We start from the raw sequence: 14,246 nt of genomic DNA, 5'->3' as shown, positions 1-14,246 counted from the left end.
AAAGAGGGGGGGGTAAATCACAATTCTTTATTCATATATAATTATAAATTAGCATAGGTATACTTAATATAGCTTCTGGCACTGATCTAAACATAATATATTGGAAATATTTGGTTAAATATTAGTTACTGCTAGTTTTAAATTAGTTTCGATGTGTCTGTTAGCCTGTTTCTTGTTTTAATTTTTACTAAGTTTATTGTGGAAAAACTATTCACAAACATAAGTTGTAGAAAATAACGTTTGAATTTTTGTTGAATACTTCCTTAAGCTGGGAATTAGATATATTTATACGTATTTTATGCCACACAGGCTGCAAAAAATATTACTGTGGGCCATATGCGGCCTGAAGGCCGCAGGTTGCTCATCCCTGGCTTAGATCATAAATGACATTATAAATGCAAGAATATCAAATACATTTCTTACCCCTTGAAGTGGCTAGCAAATTGCCTTTGTAACTTGACATTTGAACACTCATCTCCTAAACCCTTCTGTTCATAATAACAGTTTCATTTTTCTTTTTCATTACTTCTGCTCAGGTCATTTTTGATGCGTTAATAATTAATCAATGCACATCTTAATCCACGAATCAATGTTTACATTTTGTCATAATTTTTATGTTCCATTTAATTAACATATCCTGTACAATCTGTTTTCTATTTAGAATTCAATTAAAATGGGATTTTTACAACTGAAAAGATAAATAGCATAAAATAATATACTGTATATATATTTTAATTATATATTCTACGTATAATTTTTGGTAATTTTACATTCCTAATGCAAATTTGATGTGTTCGTAATCCATTGTATTCTTCACTTTATAATGACCAGATTAAAGTACAATATGGCTGCCAGCACGTATCTCTAAATAGTGGACAAACTTTTTCATCCTGACAGTGTCTACTATTTGGAGGTTAAAGCATTTCTTTAAAATTTTTAAAATATTTTTTATTTTCTACTATCTAATTTTATATATATATAATCCTGAATTATCAAAATTCTTCTAAGTTTAGCATTTAATTAGGCTGCAAATTCCCATTGTCATCCATCTGCTTGTCCTTCCTTAACCTCGAGAATGGTTTTAGATAGATGAAAATCGAGACTAGATATGGAAAGTCTAGGGGCATGAGGCCCTGATTAACTATATACAAATTTCTGGTCTAGACCAGAAGTCACAAGACTTCATTTAACATACAGTAGAGCGTCGATAAGTGGAACCAATTGGGGACTGGGGTCCTTCCAGTTAATGATTTGTTCCAGTTTCTGACTTTGTACGAAAAAATACATTAACCTGTCCGATGTTCAAATTTTTCTCCATTGCGTATCGCTTCGTGTTGAATTTTTCTCCGTTGCGTGTCGCTTCGTGTTGAATTTTCGTCGATTTTAAGCCTAACGAAAATTTTTATAATAATCATCGAGGCTATCGTATCGTTAAAAATTATTTCTGCATTTTGTACAAACATGAAAATTATACTTTAGAAGTAAATTTAGTATCAAAAACATTCGATTCAGCACGACACAGTCCGACTGAAAATCGTTCCACTTTCCGGCCATTCCACTTACCGACGTTCCACTTATCGACGCTCTACTGTATATTATTATCTGTGAGGTTACATTAAGTTTTTTTTTCCCAATTCTTTGCAACTCTATATTTTTTTTTCTTTTTATTGTCGTTGGGAATACATATATATGCAAAGTTGCAACTATTGGGTTGTTCGGAAAGTAATTTCGTTTTTTTCATGGGGGGAAAAATAATTTTCTTATAATATATAAATATTTTATTGAATTATATATTGACCATTTTGATCAAATACCTGTTGCCATCTTTCTAGTAGTAGCATGATTCCACATTCATAAAAGTTTTGATTTTTTCTTACAAAAAACTGATCCAAGTGATTTTTGACATCCTCATTTGAAGTAAATGTTTTACTGTTTAAACACTTTTGTAAAGACCGGAACAAGTAATAATCCGAGGGTTCCAGATCTGGCAAATATGGTGGGTGTGGTAGTACAGTACATCCCATCCAAGCTGTAACAGTTTCTGACAAGTTACCAAACTTGTGTGAAATTTGGCATTATCATGGTAAAACACTACGCTTTGTTTGTTGATCAATTCTGGCCTTTTCTGTTTGATGATATTACTCAATTTGTTTACTCGATGGCAGTACACTTTCGAATCAATTGTTAAATTGTCTGGTAAAAGCTCAAAAAATTTTCTTTAAAATCCCACCATAGAGAGCATCTCCCTTTAATAACATGTGAAACCCATATATTGAGCTTTGAAACGAAACCAATTCGTTTCAAGTAATCATAAACGGTTCAATTCAACAAATTTAATCTCTTAGTGATTTCAAGTGTTGTTATTCGGCAGTTTTCTTCAATTGGTACCTTTATTTTGTTTTCATTGGCTTCAACAGGCCATTCATAACGTGGTTCATCTTCAATATTGAAATTGCCAGAATGAAATTTTGTGAACCAGTTTTGGCACTGTCTTTCTCTCAACACATCTTCTCCATACATGTACCGCAACTTTTTTCTTGCTTGAACAGCATTTTGGTTTTTTGGTTTTTTGGTAATAAAAAAGCAAAATATGCCAACAATGATGCTTTCGATTTTCCATATTTGATGGGACACCAGAAAAAAACAGTTGTACATAATCAAACAAAATTTTTTACAAATAAGCCTTAAAATGTCAGCTGTCAAAATATATAATGAAAATGTGGTTTAAAATGAAATTGGCTGGTAAAAATACAACTAATTCCACTAGTAATAAAAAAACGAAATTACTTTCCAAACAACCCAATAGATTGGAAATTGGGAAGTGAGCGAAAATTGAGTTAAAGATTTTATCTAGACAGACAGACACTAAAGAGCATATAATAAAAGCAAAAAAAGTGTACTGTAAGTTTTTGTATCTTAATTATATGATAGAAATAATTTGAAAAAAGACATTATTTTTCTTAATAAATTTATACTTGAAGCTGAAAAAGATAATCTAGCTGCAAAAAAAGATTATGAAAAAAGTATTAAAAAATATCAAAGTTTAGTAAGAAAACAAGATCAGCTTTTAAGAGGTAAGATTTTAATAGAAATAGTTTGTTAATATTTTTATTTATAAATTTTAATATTTGTATGAAGTTTTTCATTATTATCAATTTTAATTTATTTAATATTTTTTCAATTATTTAAGAATTTTATGCATTAAATAATTTTGATAATTTCGTTTTTAATAGAGGGAAAGATGCTGAACATAATGTGTGTTTGTTATACATATACATATCATGTTTAACAATTTTCTTTAAGATAATAATGAAATTTAATTATTAGACTATTGTTATTCAGTTCATACCAGGTTGTTCAATAAGTTTTGTCGTTCAATAAGAGATGGCGCTATTAGGTTTGTCATTTTATTACTCTAAAAATAATACTACTTTTTTATAAACACGTGTGAAGTTTCATGTAGATCTGTCAACTCATTTCTATATTTGCAGCTGTTCAAAGTTGACGTGTCAGTGTATTTTTTTACAATGGAAAAAATTGAATATTGTGCAGTGATAAAATTCTTATTTTTGGAAGGTGTAGCACCAAAACAAATTCATGAACGATTGGTAAAAGTGTATAAGGACTCTTCACCTTCAATTAGAACAGTAGAAAGATGGGTTGCTGAATTTAAACGTGGCTGTACAAGTCTTGAAGACGATCCACATGAAGGACGTCCAAAAAGTGCATCAACACCAGAAATCGTAGCAAAAATACAGCATATGGTTTTGGAAGATCGTCGATTAACTGAGAGAGATTTAGTAGAAGCCCTAGGGATCTCATTAGGCAGTGTGAGCAATATTTTGGCTGATGTTTTGGGTTACAGAAAGCTGTGTGCACAATGGGTGCCGCATTCGCTAACTATGGAGCAAAAACACATTCGAATGCAACTTTCTCAGCAACATTTGGAGCGTTTTAGAAAAAATAAAAAGGATTTTGTGCGTCGTTTCATTACTATGGATGAGACTTGGGTCTACCATCATGATCCTGAATCAAAACAAGAGGCTAAGGAGTGGTGTGAACCCGGTACTTCGGCTCCGAAGCGAGTTAGGGTCCAGAAATCGGCCAAGAAGGTGTTAGCATCAGTTTTTTGGGATGCAAAAGGAATTTTGTTCGTGGATTATCTCCAAACTGGTAAAACAATAAACTCAGACTATTATTGTAATCTTTTGGACCAGCTGGATGTAAAAATTCGTGAGAAAAGACCTGGTTTACAGAAGAAAAAAATCATTTTTCATCAAGATAACGCACCCTCTCATACAGCTCAAAAAACCATCGCGAAAATCAGCGAATTAAAATACGAATTGTTGCAACATCCTCCCTATTCGCCAGATTTAGCTCCCTCTGACTTCTGGCTGTTCTCACATCTTAAAAAATTCATGCGTGGGAAACGATTTTCATCGAACGAAGAGGTAATAGCAGCCGTGGAAGCGTATTTCGACAGTCTTCCGGATTCTCACTTCAGGGATGGAATCCATAAATTAGAAGATCACTGGAACAAGTGTATTGAAGTTCAGGGAAATTATATTGAATAATAAAATGTATTTCAAACCATAAAATTGTGTTTTTTTTATCGAACGACAAAACTTATTGAACAACCTGGTATACTGTACAACTCCTTGACAAAAAATTAGAATAGTCACCTAACTGAAAGTTTAGTGTACATTTTCTCATGAACAACACAGAGTACGAAAATTATTTTTGACACTACATAAACAATGTCTATGTATATTTATTATACCCATTAATCAGATAAATTAACTTAAACGTTTTTTTTTCTTACAAATGGAAATGAAATGACAAAAAAGTAGAATAACAATAAAGAAATAAATTTCTTGTATAAACAATACATACAAAATGTTTATACAATCTGTCCTTTCTCACGCAGATGAGGGATAAGACAGTTCCACGGCAGAGTCGACCTTTTATTTGAGGCTTCTCGTCCGCCTCGTCTTATCTCTCGTCTGCGTGAGAAAGGACAGATTGTATAAAGACATATTTTCTATGTATTATCAGTTTAACAAAATGTAAATAAAATTTGAGAAATAAATTAATTGCCTATGCTAAATTTGAGAATAAATTTATTTTCATGTCTTTGATATGCTAGTCTCAATCAAGTATATATAAAAATTGTGTGTCAAACATACTATCAAATATTTTATTCTTGAAATTACATATTTTATCAGAAATTTTTTATCATCATCAATATAGCATACATTTTGTGAAAATGAAAATAATATTTTATATACATCATCTGTAATTAAAATGAGAAACCATTAATACATTTATTGTAAAGAATTAATATACTAAATAATAAATAAAACTCTTGTTGTATATGATTAGTAATATTAATTTTTTAATGTGTTTAGTTTGGCTTTTAACATTTCCATATAATCAGAATTCAACATTTAAGTTCAACCTTGTTAATTCTTAATAAAAAAACTAATTACAAATAGTATATTAGGAGTGTATAGTTTAACCAACTTATTAATATTGAAACTGATTTAAAAAATAGTTTATTTTGCAATATAAAAATATATTATTTGTATAGATACTTTCCTAAAAATTAGTAAATTTCAAATTGATTAATTATGCTTAAATTTTTTAGTTTCATATTATCTTCTTCTGAACATTGCCGAAGACACAAAAGTGGAGATGAAAATGGTGAATAAAGGAGTAGTTCCACTGTTGATTCGAAGTCTAGATCGAGATCTTCCCGAATTACTTATTCTTGTTGTCTCTTTTCTGAAAAAACTTTCCATATTTGTAGAAAATAAAAATGAGATGGTAACATATTTTATGTCTATTTTAGTGTATTTTAGTAAAAGATTTATCTGTTGTATAATGAAATTTTCCTACATAAAAAATATTTAAATAATTTATAAACAAATAATAAAATACATAATATAATTTTCCTATACATAATATGAATGATATGAATTCAAATATATTATCCATGAAAAACTTTACTTTATAAATGATTTTATTGTAGATTTATTTTAATGATTTATAGTAAAAATTACAAAAAAAAATCCTCAATTATATTTTAAGTTAACATAATCAATAATTTTCAGATAAATATTATGATTAACTGTCACATATTGATGTTTTTAACGGATATAGAGGGATATACTTGTTTTATGTAAATTATTTTTACAAACATGATGTGTATAGAAAGAAAATTATGAATATAATTTAGCTACTATAAGACAAGCAGAATAACATTGACTAAAATCAAAATATATTGTTATCCATAAAAAAAAAAATATTTTTTTTTTCTTGTAAAATGTTTTAAAGATTTGAACAAGGTAAAGTTCTATAGAATTATATCTTAAGCTATATACTTCAAGTAATATTAAGTTATTTGGCTCATATAGCTTTATAACTTTTCAATACAATAATTAAATATCTAAATGATAGACAAGAAGACAATGATGAGTAAGAAAGTAACATAAAATTATTTTTAAAAATAGATATGATTAGATAGATACAGAGAAGAATAATTAACTGAGAAAATTACTTACGTTCTTAGAATAATAGTAGCAAATAAAACTCTTGATAAATTTTACTCAGTGAATTCTATGATAGTGTAATGAAACAAAGAGAAAATAATATTCAAGACATAGAATTTAAATAAACATTTTATTTTGAATTAAAACCTGTTATAAAATAAAGACATAAATTGAATTGAAATAAATAATTTTTTCTAATACAAATAAATGATAAATATTATTAACAGTTAGTAAAGAATTTACTTTGAATTACTAAAATGTAACTGAAATAAAACTTGCATACAATTAAAATATTTTATTTTTGATTAGGCTGAACACTGTATCATAGAAAAGGTGGCACGGTTGGTGCCAAATGAACATCAAGATTTATTAAACATAACTCTTCGTCTCCTACTTAATCTCTCCTTTGATTTAGATTTACGAAATTCAATGGTGAAGATTGGCTTGTTGCCGAAACTTGTAAATTTGATTAGTAAGTATACACTATATATAATTATTAACTAATTAACAAATTAACAGCAAAAGTTTTGTTATAGTAATAAAGATTGTACTATACGTTTTCATATGTATGTTTTTGAAATAATAATGCCATCATAATTTATTTTCTTACAGATGTTGAAAGACACCAAACTGTTGTTCTATGTATACTAAATCATATTAGTATGGATGATCGATGTAAATCTATGTTTACATATACAGATTGCATTCCAATTGTAAGTGTATTGTTTTCTTTATAAAACATTTAACAAACTAAATTCCATCTGTGTAAATAAAAAAGTTGTTATAAATAAAGATTCAATTCAGTTTAATTTTAATTTTTTGACATAGTTTTTTTATGATTTGAGTAGATTATCTTATTAATAAATTTGAGAAAAATCATGAAAATTTTTATAAATATTTATATTTATCTACTTCATAATAAAAATTATTTTTAAAGTTATCTATCGGAATTAGACTTGCATTCACTTACATGAGGCATTTATTCATACAGAATAATTCTTCTGTATAATTCTAGTAGGATATTAATGCAATGAAAGTTTAAATCTGAATGATAAACACACTGATTCATATTATTCTTAAAAATCTAATCACAACATTCTGTAAAGTGTTAAAAATTCAGAAATTAATCAAGAAATAGCATTAACTTTTTTATTTATATTGTAATCAGGTATTTTTTATATTCACAATAACTTTATATTACAATAATTTGAAATAAATTCTTGTGTATATGTAAAAACAAATTTGATTAAAATAAGAAAAGTTTCAGAAATAAAATAAAAATTTTTAAAATATAATATAAATTTTTATTTTTATTTCTTCTTACATGTAGATATGCCATCAAAAAGAAAATATTCTTATTATGAACAACAACATATTTTTATTAAAATGGTAAAAATTGAAGTTTAAATAAGATAACATAATACATGAAAAAGACATGGACATTTACAATGCTTATATAATTGTATGAGAACCTTGTTAGGTACATCAATAAAAAGGAGTGCACAAGAATTAGAGGACACCTATCATTTTTTTAGATATTATTTTAAATTTCATTACATATGCTTCATCCAATATGCTTGAACTCTTAAGTTCTCTTAATATTAACTTAATATATAGAAAATCTAGTTTGCATTACTTGAATTAAAAATTATTGATAAATTTTTGGACTTTAATAAAAATGACTCTAATGTATCTAATTTTTTATTCTATTATGAATACATGAACTTATTTGGAAGTAATTAATTTTCTTAAGGTTATGAAGCATATATTAGAATCTCCAGAAGAAAGAATACTTCTTGAATTAATTGCACTGTGTATCAACTTGGCTGCTAATAAGAGAAATGCACAATTAATTTGTGAAGGAAATGGATTAAAACTTTTAATGAAACGAGCATTTCATTTTCAAGATCCTTTGGTGATGAAAATGATTAGGAATATTTCTCAACATGATGGACCAACAAAAGCTCTCTTTTTAGTGAGTAAATTTTGTTTAAATAAATTTATTCTGAAAATGAATACATTTTCTTGTCCTACTCTAAAAGGTAAAAATAATTTTGAAATTTTTAAATTCACTTTTTATGTGAATAGAACATTATTAATTATATAAAATTTTGTATTTAAACTAAAATATTTACTGAAAATTTATGTAAATAAATACATAAATTTTTATTATCACTATATAAAATTGAAATTGATGAACTTGAAATTCATTAAAAATAGATTTAAAAGCAATTTTTAATGAACACATATAATTTAATTTTTATCGAATTAACAGTGAATTTAATGTATATCTATATATATAAAAATGAATGTATGTCTGTGTGTGTGTGTGTGTGTGTTTGTCCTTCATGCATTACCATACCATTTATCCGATTGCCATGAAACTTTGGGAAGTTGTTTAATACATTCCCGCGAAGGTTTCTGGCATATGTGAAGACCACCATTTCCCCCCTTTCAAAAATATATTTATATATGGATTAAGGCTTTTATGTCCAACAGATGGCGCTAACTTCAGACGACCTAAGTTTGCTTCTCTGTGAGGCATTATGTTTTGCTGTGAGAATGGACTAAAGCAGATCATTTTCTATCTATCTATATAAATAAAATATAACGTTCATTTGTTCCTACCGATTCCTTTGAAATTTTGACACCACGTTGCATTCGAATACGCACGTGTTTTTATATAATATACATGTCGAAATTCCCCCCACTGGGGGAGAGTGACGGGATTAAGGCTTACTGTGAAGAACTCGGCTTTTATTATACTATTTTAGATGCGTTTTTGATTGCGTTTTAATAGGGTACGTCAAGAGAATGTACACTAAGAAGGGATTTTTTGAAATTTCCCCCACGGGGTAAGTGTTATACATTTATAATAAATACATTTTGAGCCACAACAACGTGTGGCCGGGTCAGCTAGTATAATTATAAAATAAAGTAAGATAATTATATAAAATAAATCTTGTTTACTTAAAGAAAAAATATTTTGTTTATTTCAGTTGCAATGTTGTAATTTTATTAAATGCAATTAATAAAATTTCATTCAAAAGGAATAAACTACCGTACCTGTTTAAGTTAACATTTAATAAATTTTATAGATAAAATTAATACTTAATACAATTTAATAGTTCTACTTCATTGAATGATACAACTATATATTCAAATATTACAATTGAATGTTTTGCAAAAACTATTAGTTTTGGTATTTTAAAATGGGTCAGTAACCTTTTTGTTACTAAGGGTGCAATAAAAATTTTAAAAACCATTGAGGACACAGTTTAATTTTCAAAAAAAAATCACAATGTTGTGATAAATAAACAAAATAATTATGTTTTGAAATATGTGTGACCAAAGGGTTGGCACTACAATACAATACAATACTTTTATTCAATCTTTACAATGTACAATGCCAGCACCGCTGGGCTTAAGATGTAGTATAATACATTGTAGGATGTTTAATTTACATTAAAGTAACAAAGTTGAGAAATTACAAATGGTTGGAAAGATAACAAGCCACAACAATGATTATTATTTACAGTAGAAATTATAATAATAATGAATAACAATACTATAATATACATTATGCATTAAGCATTATAATGCTGAATAAGGACTTCTATATATGATTAAAGGCAGAATGTGCGTAAGAAGCATTGATGCTACATTGCTGATTGAATAAGAATGCACATAAGCTGAACCAGTAGCCAATAAGTAAAGTTCAATGTCTCAGACATGGAACAGTGCTGATGTTGTAATATTTTTTAATCAAGTCATGGAAGTATTTATAGTTTTGTTTCTTAAGGAGGTTCTTGTGTCCCTCTTGCCAAACGTCTCCATTTTCTTCTACTGATGTTTTTAGGAAGAGTCTCTCTCTCTCTCTAGTCCAACACAGTTAAAGATGTAATGCTTGCTTCCATCAGGGACGCTGCAAGTCGGGCACAAGTTTGAATGATGTAGTTTAAAGCAATAGAGGTATGAATAGAACCTTTTGTGACTGGTCAGGAATTGAGTGGCGTAGTGGTTGATGTGCATCCAGTCATTGTGTAAGTAATCGTCAATAATAGGTATAAACTTAAATGTTATTTGATTATGGTTATCCATCCAATCAGTTTGCCATTTCTTAATGAGTTCCTGTTTTAGATTTGTCTTGATCTGCCTTATTGAAATTTTGGAATAATCAAGCTGCAGGTCCATGTTCTGAGCTGCAGACTTTGCAAGCTCATCTGCTCTTTTATTTCCTACCATGCCAACGTGAGCCTTGGTCCAATTAAAATTGATAATATTGGCAGTAGTAATGGTTTTTTTGATAATGTAGTTTGCAAGCAGGTGATATGTTGAGTTTTGCAAAAGATGTAGGCTGAGGCACAGTCAGTAAAAATAGAGAGTTGAGTGTTGCTGAATTTGCTGTTGCTCCATTGTAGGGCCCTAAGAATGGGTAATAGCTCAGCTTGAAAGGCAGAGCAGCTAGGCTGTAGCCTGTAACTGTTCTTGTGAATTTTGACATTTTTTTGATAGGCCACGAAGCTGCTTCCCACACGTGTCTTTTTTGGAGCCATTAGTAAAAATACTTATTTCTGTATAGTCGTTGCAGTTAATTGTAATTGTTAATAGATGGTTGGGGCTGATGGTATCCTTGAAATCTACAGGTTTCTCTATATCTCTTGCTTGGAAAAAATCATTGGCTATGTTAATGCTATCCTCTCTGAGAATATTCCAGATCTTTGCATAGTTCTCTATTAGAAGGTTGATAGAGGCTTTTTTTGTGATGACTTGCAGGCTAGTCCTAGTTGGTGGCAAGTCCTGTAGCCTTTGGCAATGTACAGAAGTGCCCTCCTTTGCGATGATATTAGCTTTCTTGAGATGTGTGATTTGTTAATGGCTGTTGCCCATGCACTGCAAGCATATGTGATAATTGGTATATATACCATGTCATAGATGGTGGCCATGGCTTTCAAGTTCAAACCCCATGTATTCTTTGCAAAGCAAGCCAGGTTTTGAAATATTCTTTCTGTATTGTTAGAAATATACTCAATATGGTTTGTCCAGAGAGGCTTATGATCCAACAGGATTCCAAGATATTTCCACTTAACAGCCTTTAAGTGATTTTTTAATTTTTATTGTGTTTCTTAATTTAATTGTTGGGACTCTCTTATGAAGGTGTTTTTTGCCAGGTTTGGTAAATATAATGCCCTGCGACTTGCTGGGATTGAAGTGTAATTTATGCCCAGAGCCCCAGTGCTCAATATTGCAGATGATCTTGTTGCCTCTTAACTCCAGCTCTGTTTGGGACTTGGCCCTATAAGAGTGAAGACGTTGTCCGCATAGGCAGCGGTGTTGTCCTGCCCGAAATCCCGAGTTAAGAAATTGTCAAATAGCACGTTCCAAAGAAGTGGGCCGCATGCTGAGCCTTGCAGACACCCCCTGGTAATTTTACGTTCGAAGTAATTATTGCCAGATTGTAGAATGGCTTTACGGTTAGAAAAGTGATCTTTAAAGATGTTGTAAATATTTGTGGGGCATTCAAAGTTACAGAGTTGATGGAACACAAGCAGAATCAAATGCCTTGCTGATGTCCAAACTTATGCCCATAATGTACTTATTATTTTGCAGGTATGACGAAACATTGTTAATGACCATTTTTATTGCATCTGTTGTAGATTTCTGTTTTCTAAAACCATACTGTTTTTTGTTTAGCTTGTTGTTCGTTTCTAAGTTGCCAGTTTTGCTTTTCAGTCAAAAGTTTTTCCAATATCTTTCCCATCATCTTTCCCATCACCGGAAGAAGTGAGATGGGTCTTACACTGTCTGTATTTGCAGTCTTGGGAATAGTCACTAGCCTAGCAATCTTCCAACAGTTGGGAAATGTACCATTTTTCAAGCAGTTATTGTATATATCAGATAAAATTTGAGGGTGATTGTCCCAGATTGCTTGAGCTATATACTGCTGTTATACTGTCCACACCTGGGGACTTTTCCTTGTTTAATTGTTTGATGACAGTATTAATTTCTACATAAGTAAATGATGGGTCATTCTTTGTAGTATATGGTTTATTCGTTTCTGCTCTGATGATTCTATGCCATTCATTGTCATCCGTTTGTATATCATCCACACAAAGCTTGTTGAATTGAGCATTTGTGGTTGAGGTAAGGTCGTGAGTATAATTGCTTCCAGTATGAATGGTATGTATGGCATTGTTAGTTTTAAGCTTGCTAGTGGATAGCTTAGTAATAAATCTCCAAGGATTTTTGGAAGCCTTACTACAGTAATTTCTTCATGAGGTGAACTTTGTCTCTTTAATTGCCGATTTATAAATTTTCTGGTGTTTGAGAAATTCTCTTTTTAGTTCGGTTCTATCTGGTTCCTGATGACATTCCTGATAACTTTTCTTAAGCTTGTTATTCCTTTTCCCGAGTATGGTTAGATGAATGTTCCACCAAGGAACGGGTTTTTTGTTCATGCATAAAACTTTTTGATAAAATTTTCATTTGGCTATTTTATAAATAAAATTAACTTTTGTTTTAATACAATAGCCAAATAAGAAATTATGTGATATATTATGAGGTTATCATTAAGCATTTTAATATATTAGAAAAATTATATTACTTTATAATTATAATTGATTTTTTTGATACCCCTGTAATGAATAAAATAAATCAAAGCCATTTAATTCACAAGCTTTGTTCAAAATTATTTTAATGTTACATTCACAATCAGTAGATCAAACTTAACCATAATTATGCACAGATATAGTTGTTAATCAAATTGCCTACAATTGATTTAGATGTTCCTATTGAAAAATATTCTGTACAGATTCTGTATGTGAGAATTTGTGATTTCACTTGTTTATTACTGTCCCTAAAGTGATTAGTAGGGCCCTTCTTGGAAAGGCTTATTCTTAGTTTTATCAACAATAGCAATATTTGTTATTTTGAAAGATAACGGAGAAACCGTTAAGCATTTTGTATGAGTTTTATTAGAAATAATATATTTGAGAAACATAATAAAAATATTTTGATTAGTCTAAATTCTGCAGTGTATCACTGAATAAACATTAATAAAAGCTATCTATAAGAACTTAAATTTCATTTTTTAATTGTTTCCTTATTATGTATATGTATAACTTACAAGTTTATTTTTTTGTCGTCATATATGTATTTTGGAACTTTAATTCAGGTAAAGTTGTTACAATTACTTTCCATTTATTTTTATAGTAAGTCACAAGTTTTTTATTTTATATAAACAGTTTGAAGGTATACAGCTTTTGAAATTTAAACGCTTTTAATGCATTTATTTATTTATTATTATTATTTTGAATAAGATTCAAATTTGAAAACAAGATAAGATGAAATTATTCAAAATCTTACATTTCAAAAGTGAATCTAATTACAACTTATTTCTACAATTAGCCTTCGATGGATAGTCTTAATCTAGAAACAAGTTAAGGTTACAGGGAAAATTACTACAGGTGATAAAATAGAGATTTTTTTGATTTTCTGATTATGAACTCCTCCTCGTGTTGATAACCAATACACCGTTATAAAGCCCTATTAATACGTTAAGTCCAAGTAGATAATTTATAATCGAGTTTAGGGTGATTCTGTCTTGTCTCTCTTGCAAGTTTGAATGTCCACAGAATGTTGCAAGTATTGTTAAGTCAAGCTTTTAACTAAGCTTAATACACCATAAAAGAAAGA

At 29.3% G+C, this 14,246-nt stretch overlaps 1 protein-coding gene across 4 annotated transcripts in view; it reads left to right on the top strand.

Moving 5' to 3' along the window:
* Nucleotides 1-14,246, top strand: part of Kap3 (kinesin associated protein 3) — a 45,223-nt gene that overhangs the window by 10,684 nt on the left and 20,293 nt on the right. For all 4 annotated transcript variants that reach the window (XR_010879690.1, XM_067262676.1, XM_067262675.1 and 1 more), the window contains exons 8-12: nucleotides 2,976-3,074; nucleotides 5,648-5,826; nucleotides 6,861-7,023; nucleotides 7,164-7,264; nucleotides 8,305-8,526. Coding sequence is in view for 3 of the 4 variants with exons in the window: in XM_067262676.1 (XP_067118777.1) it covers nucleotides 2,976-3,074; nucleotides 5,648-5,826; nucleotides 6,861-7,023; nucleotides 7,164-7,264; nucleotides 8,305-8,526 (764 nt within the window). In the remaining variant the exon portion in view is untranslated. The remainder of the gene's footprint in view (nucleotides 1-2,975; nucleotides 3,075-5,647; nucleotides 5,827-6,860; nucleotides 7,024-7,163; nucleotides 7,265-8,304; nucleotides 8,527-14,246) is intronic.

The sequence above is a fragment of the Centruroides vittatus genome, unplaced genomic scaffold, assembly GCF_030686945.1.
Source record: "Centruroides vittatus isolate TY-2023 unplaced genomic scaffold, ASM3068694v2 contig_1506, whole genome shotgun sequence".
Taxonomy (NCBI): domain Eukaryota; kingdom Metazoa; phylum Arthropoda; class Arachnida; order Scorpiones; family Buthidae; genus Centruroides; species Centruroides vittatus.
Note: the sequence above shows the minus strand (reverse complement) of the source record. Positions and strands in the feature narration are given on the sequence as shown.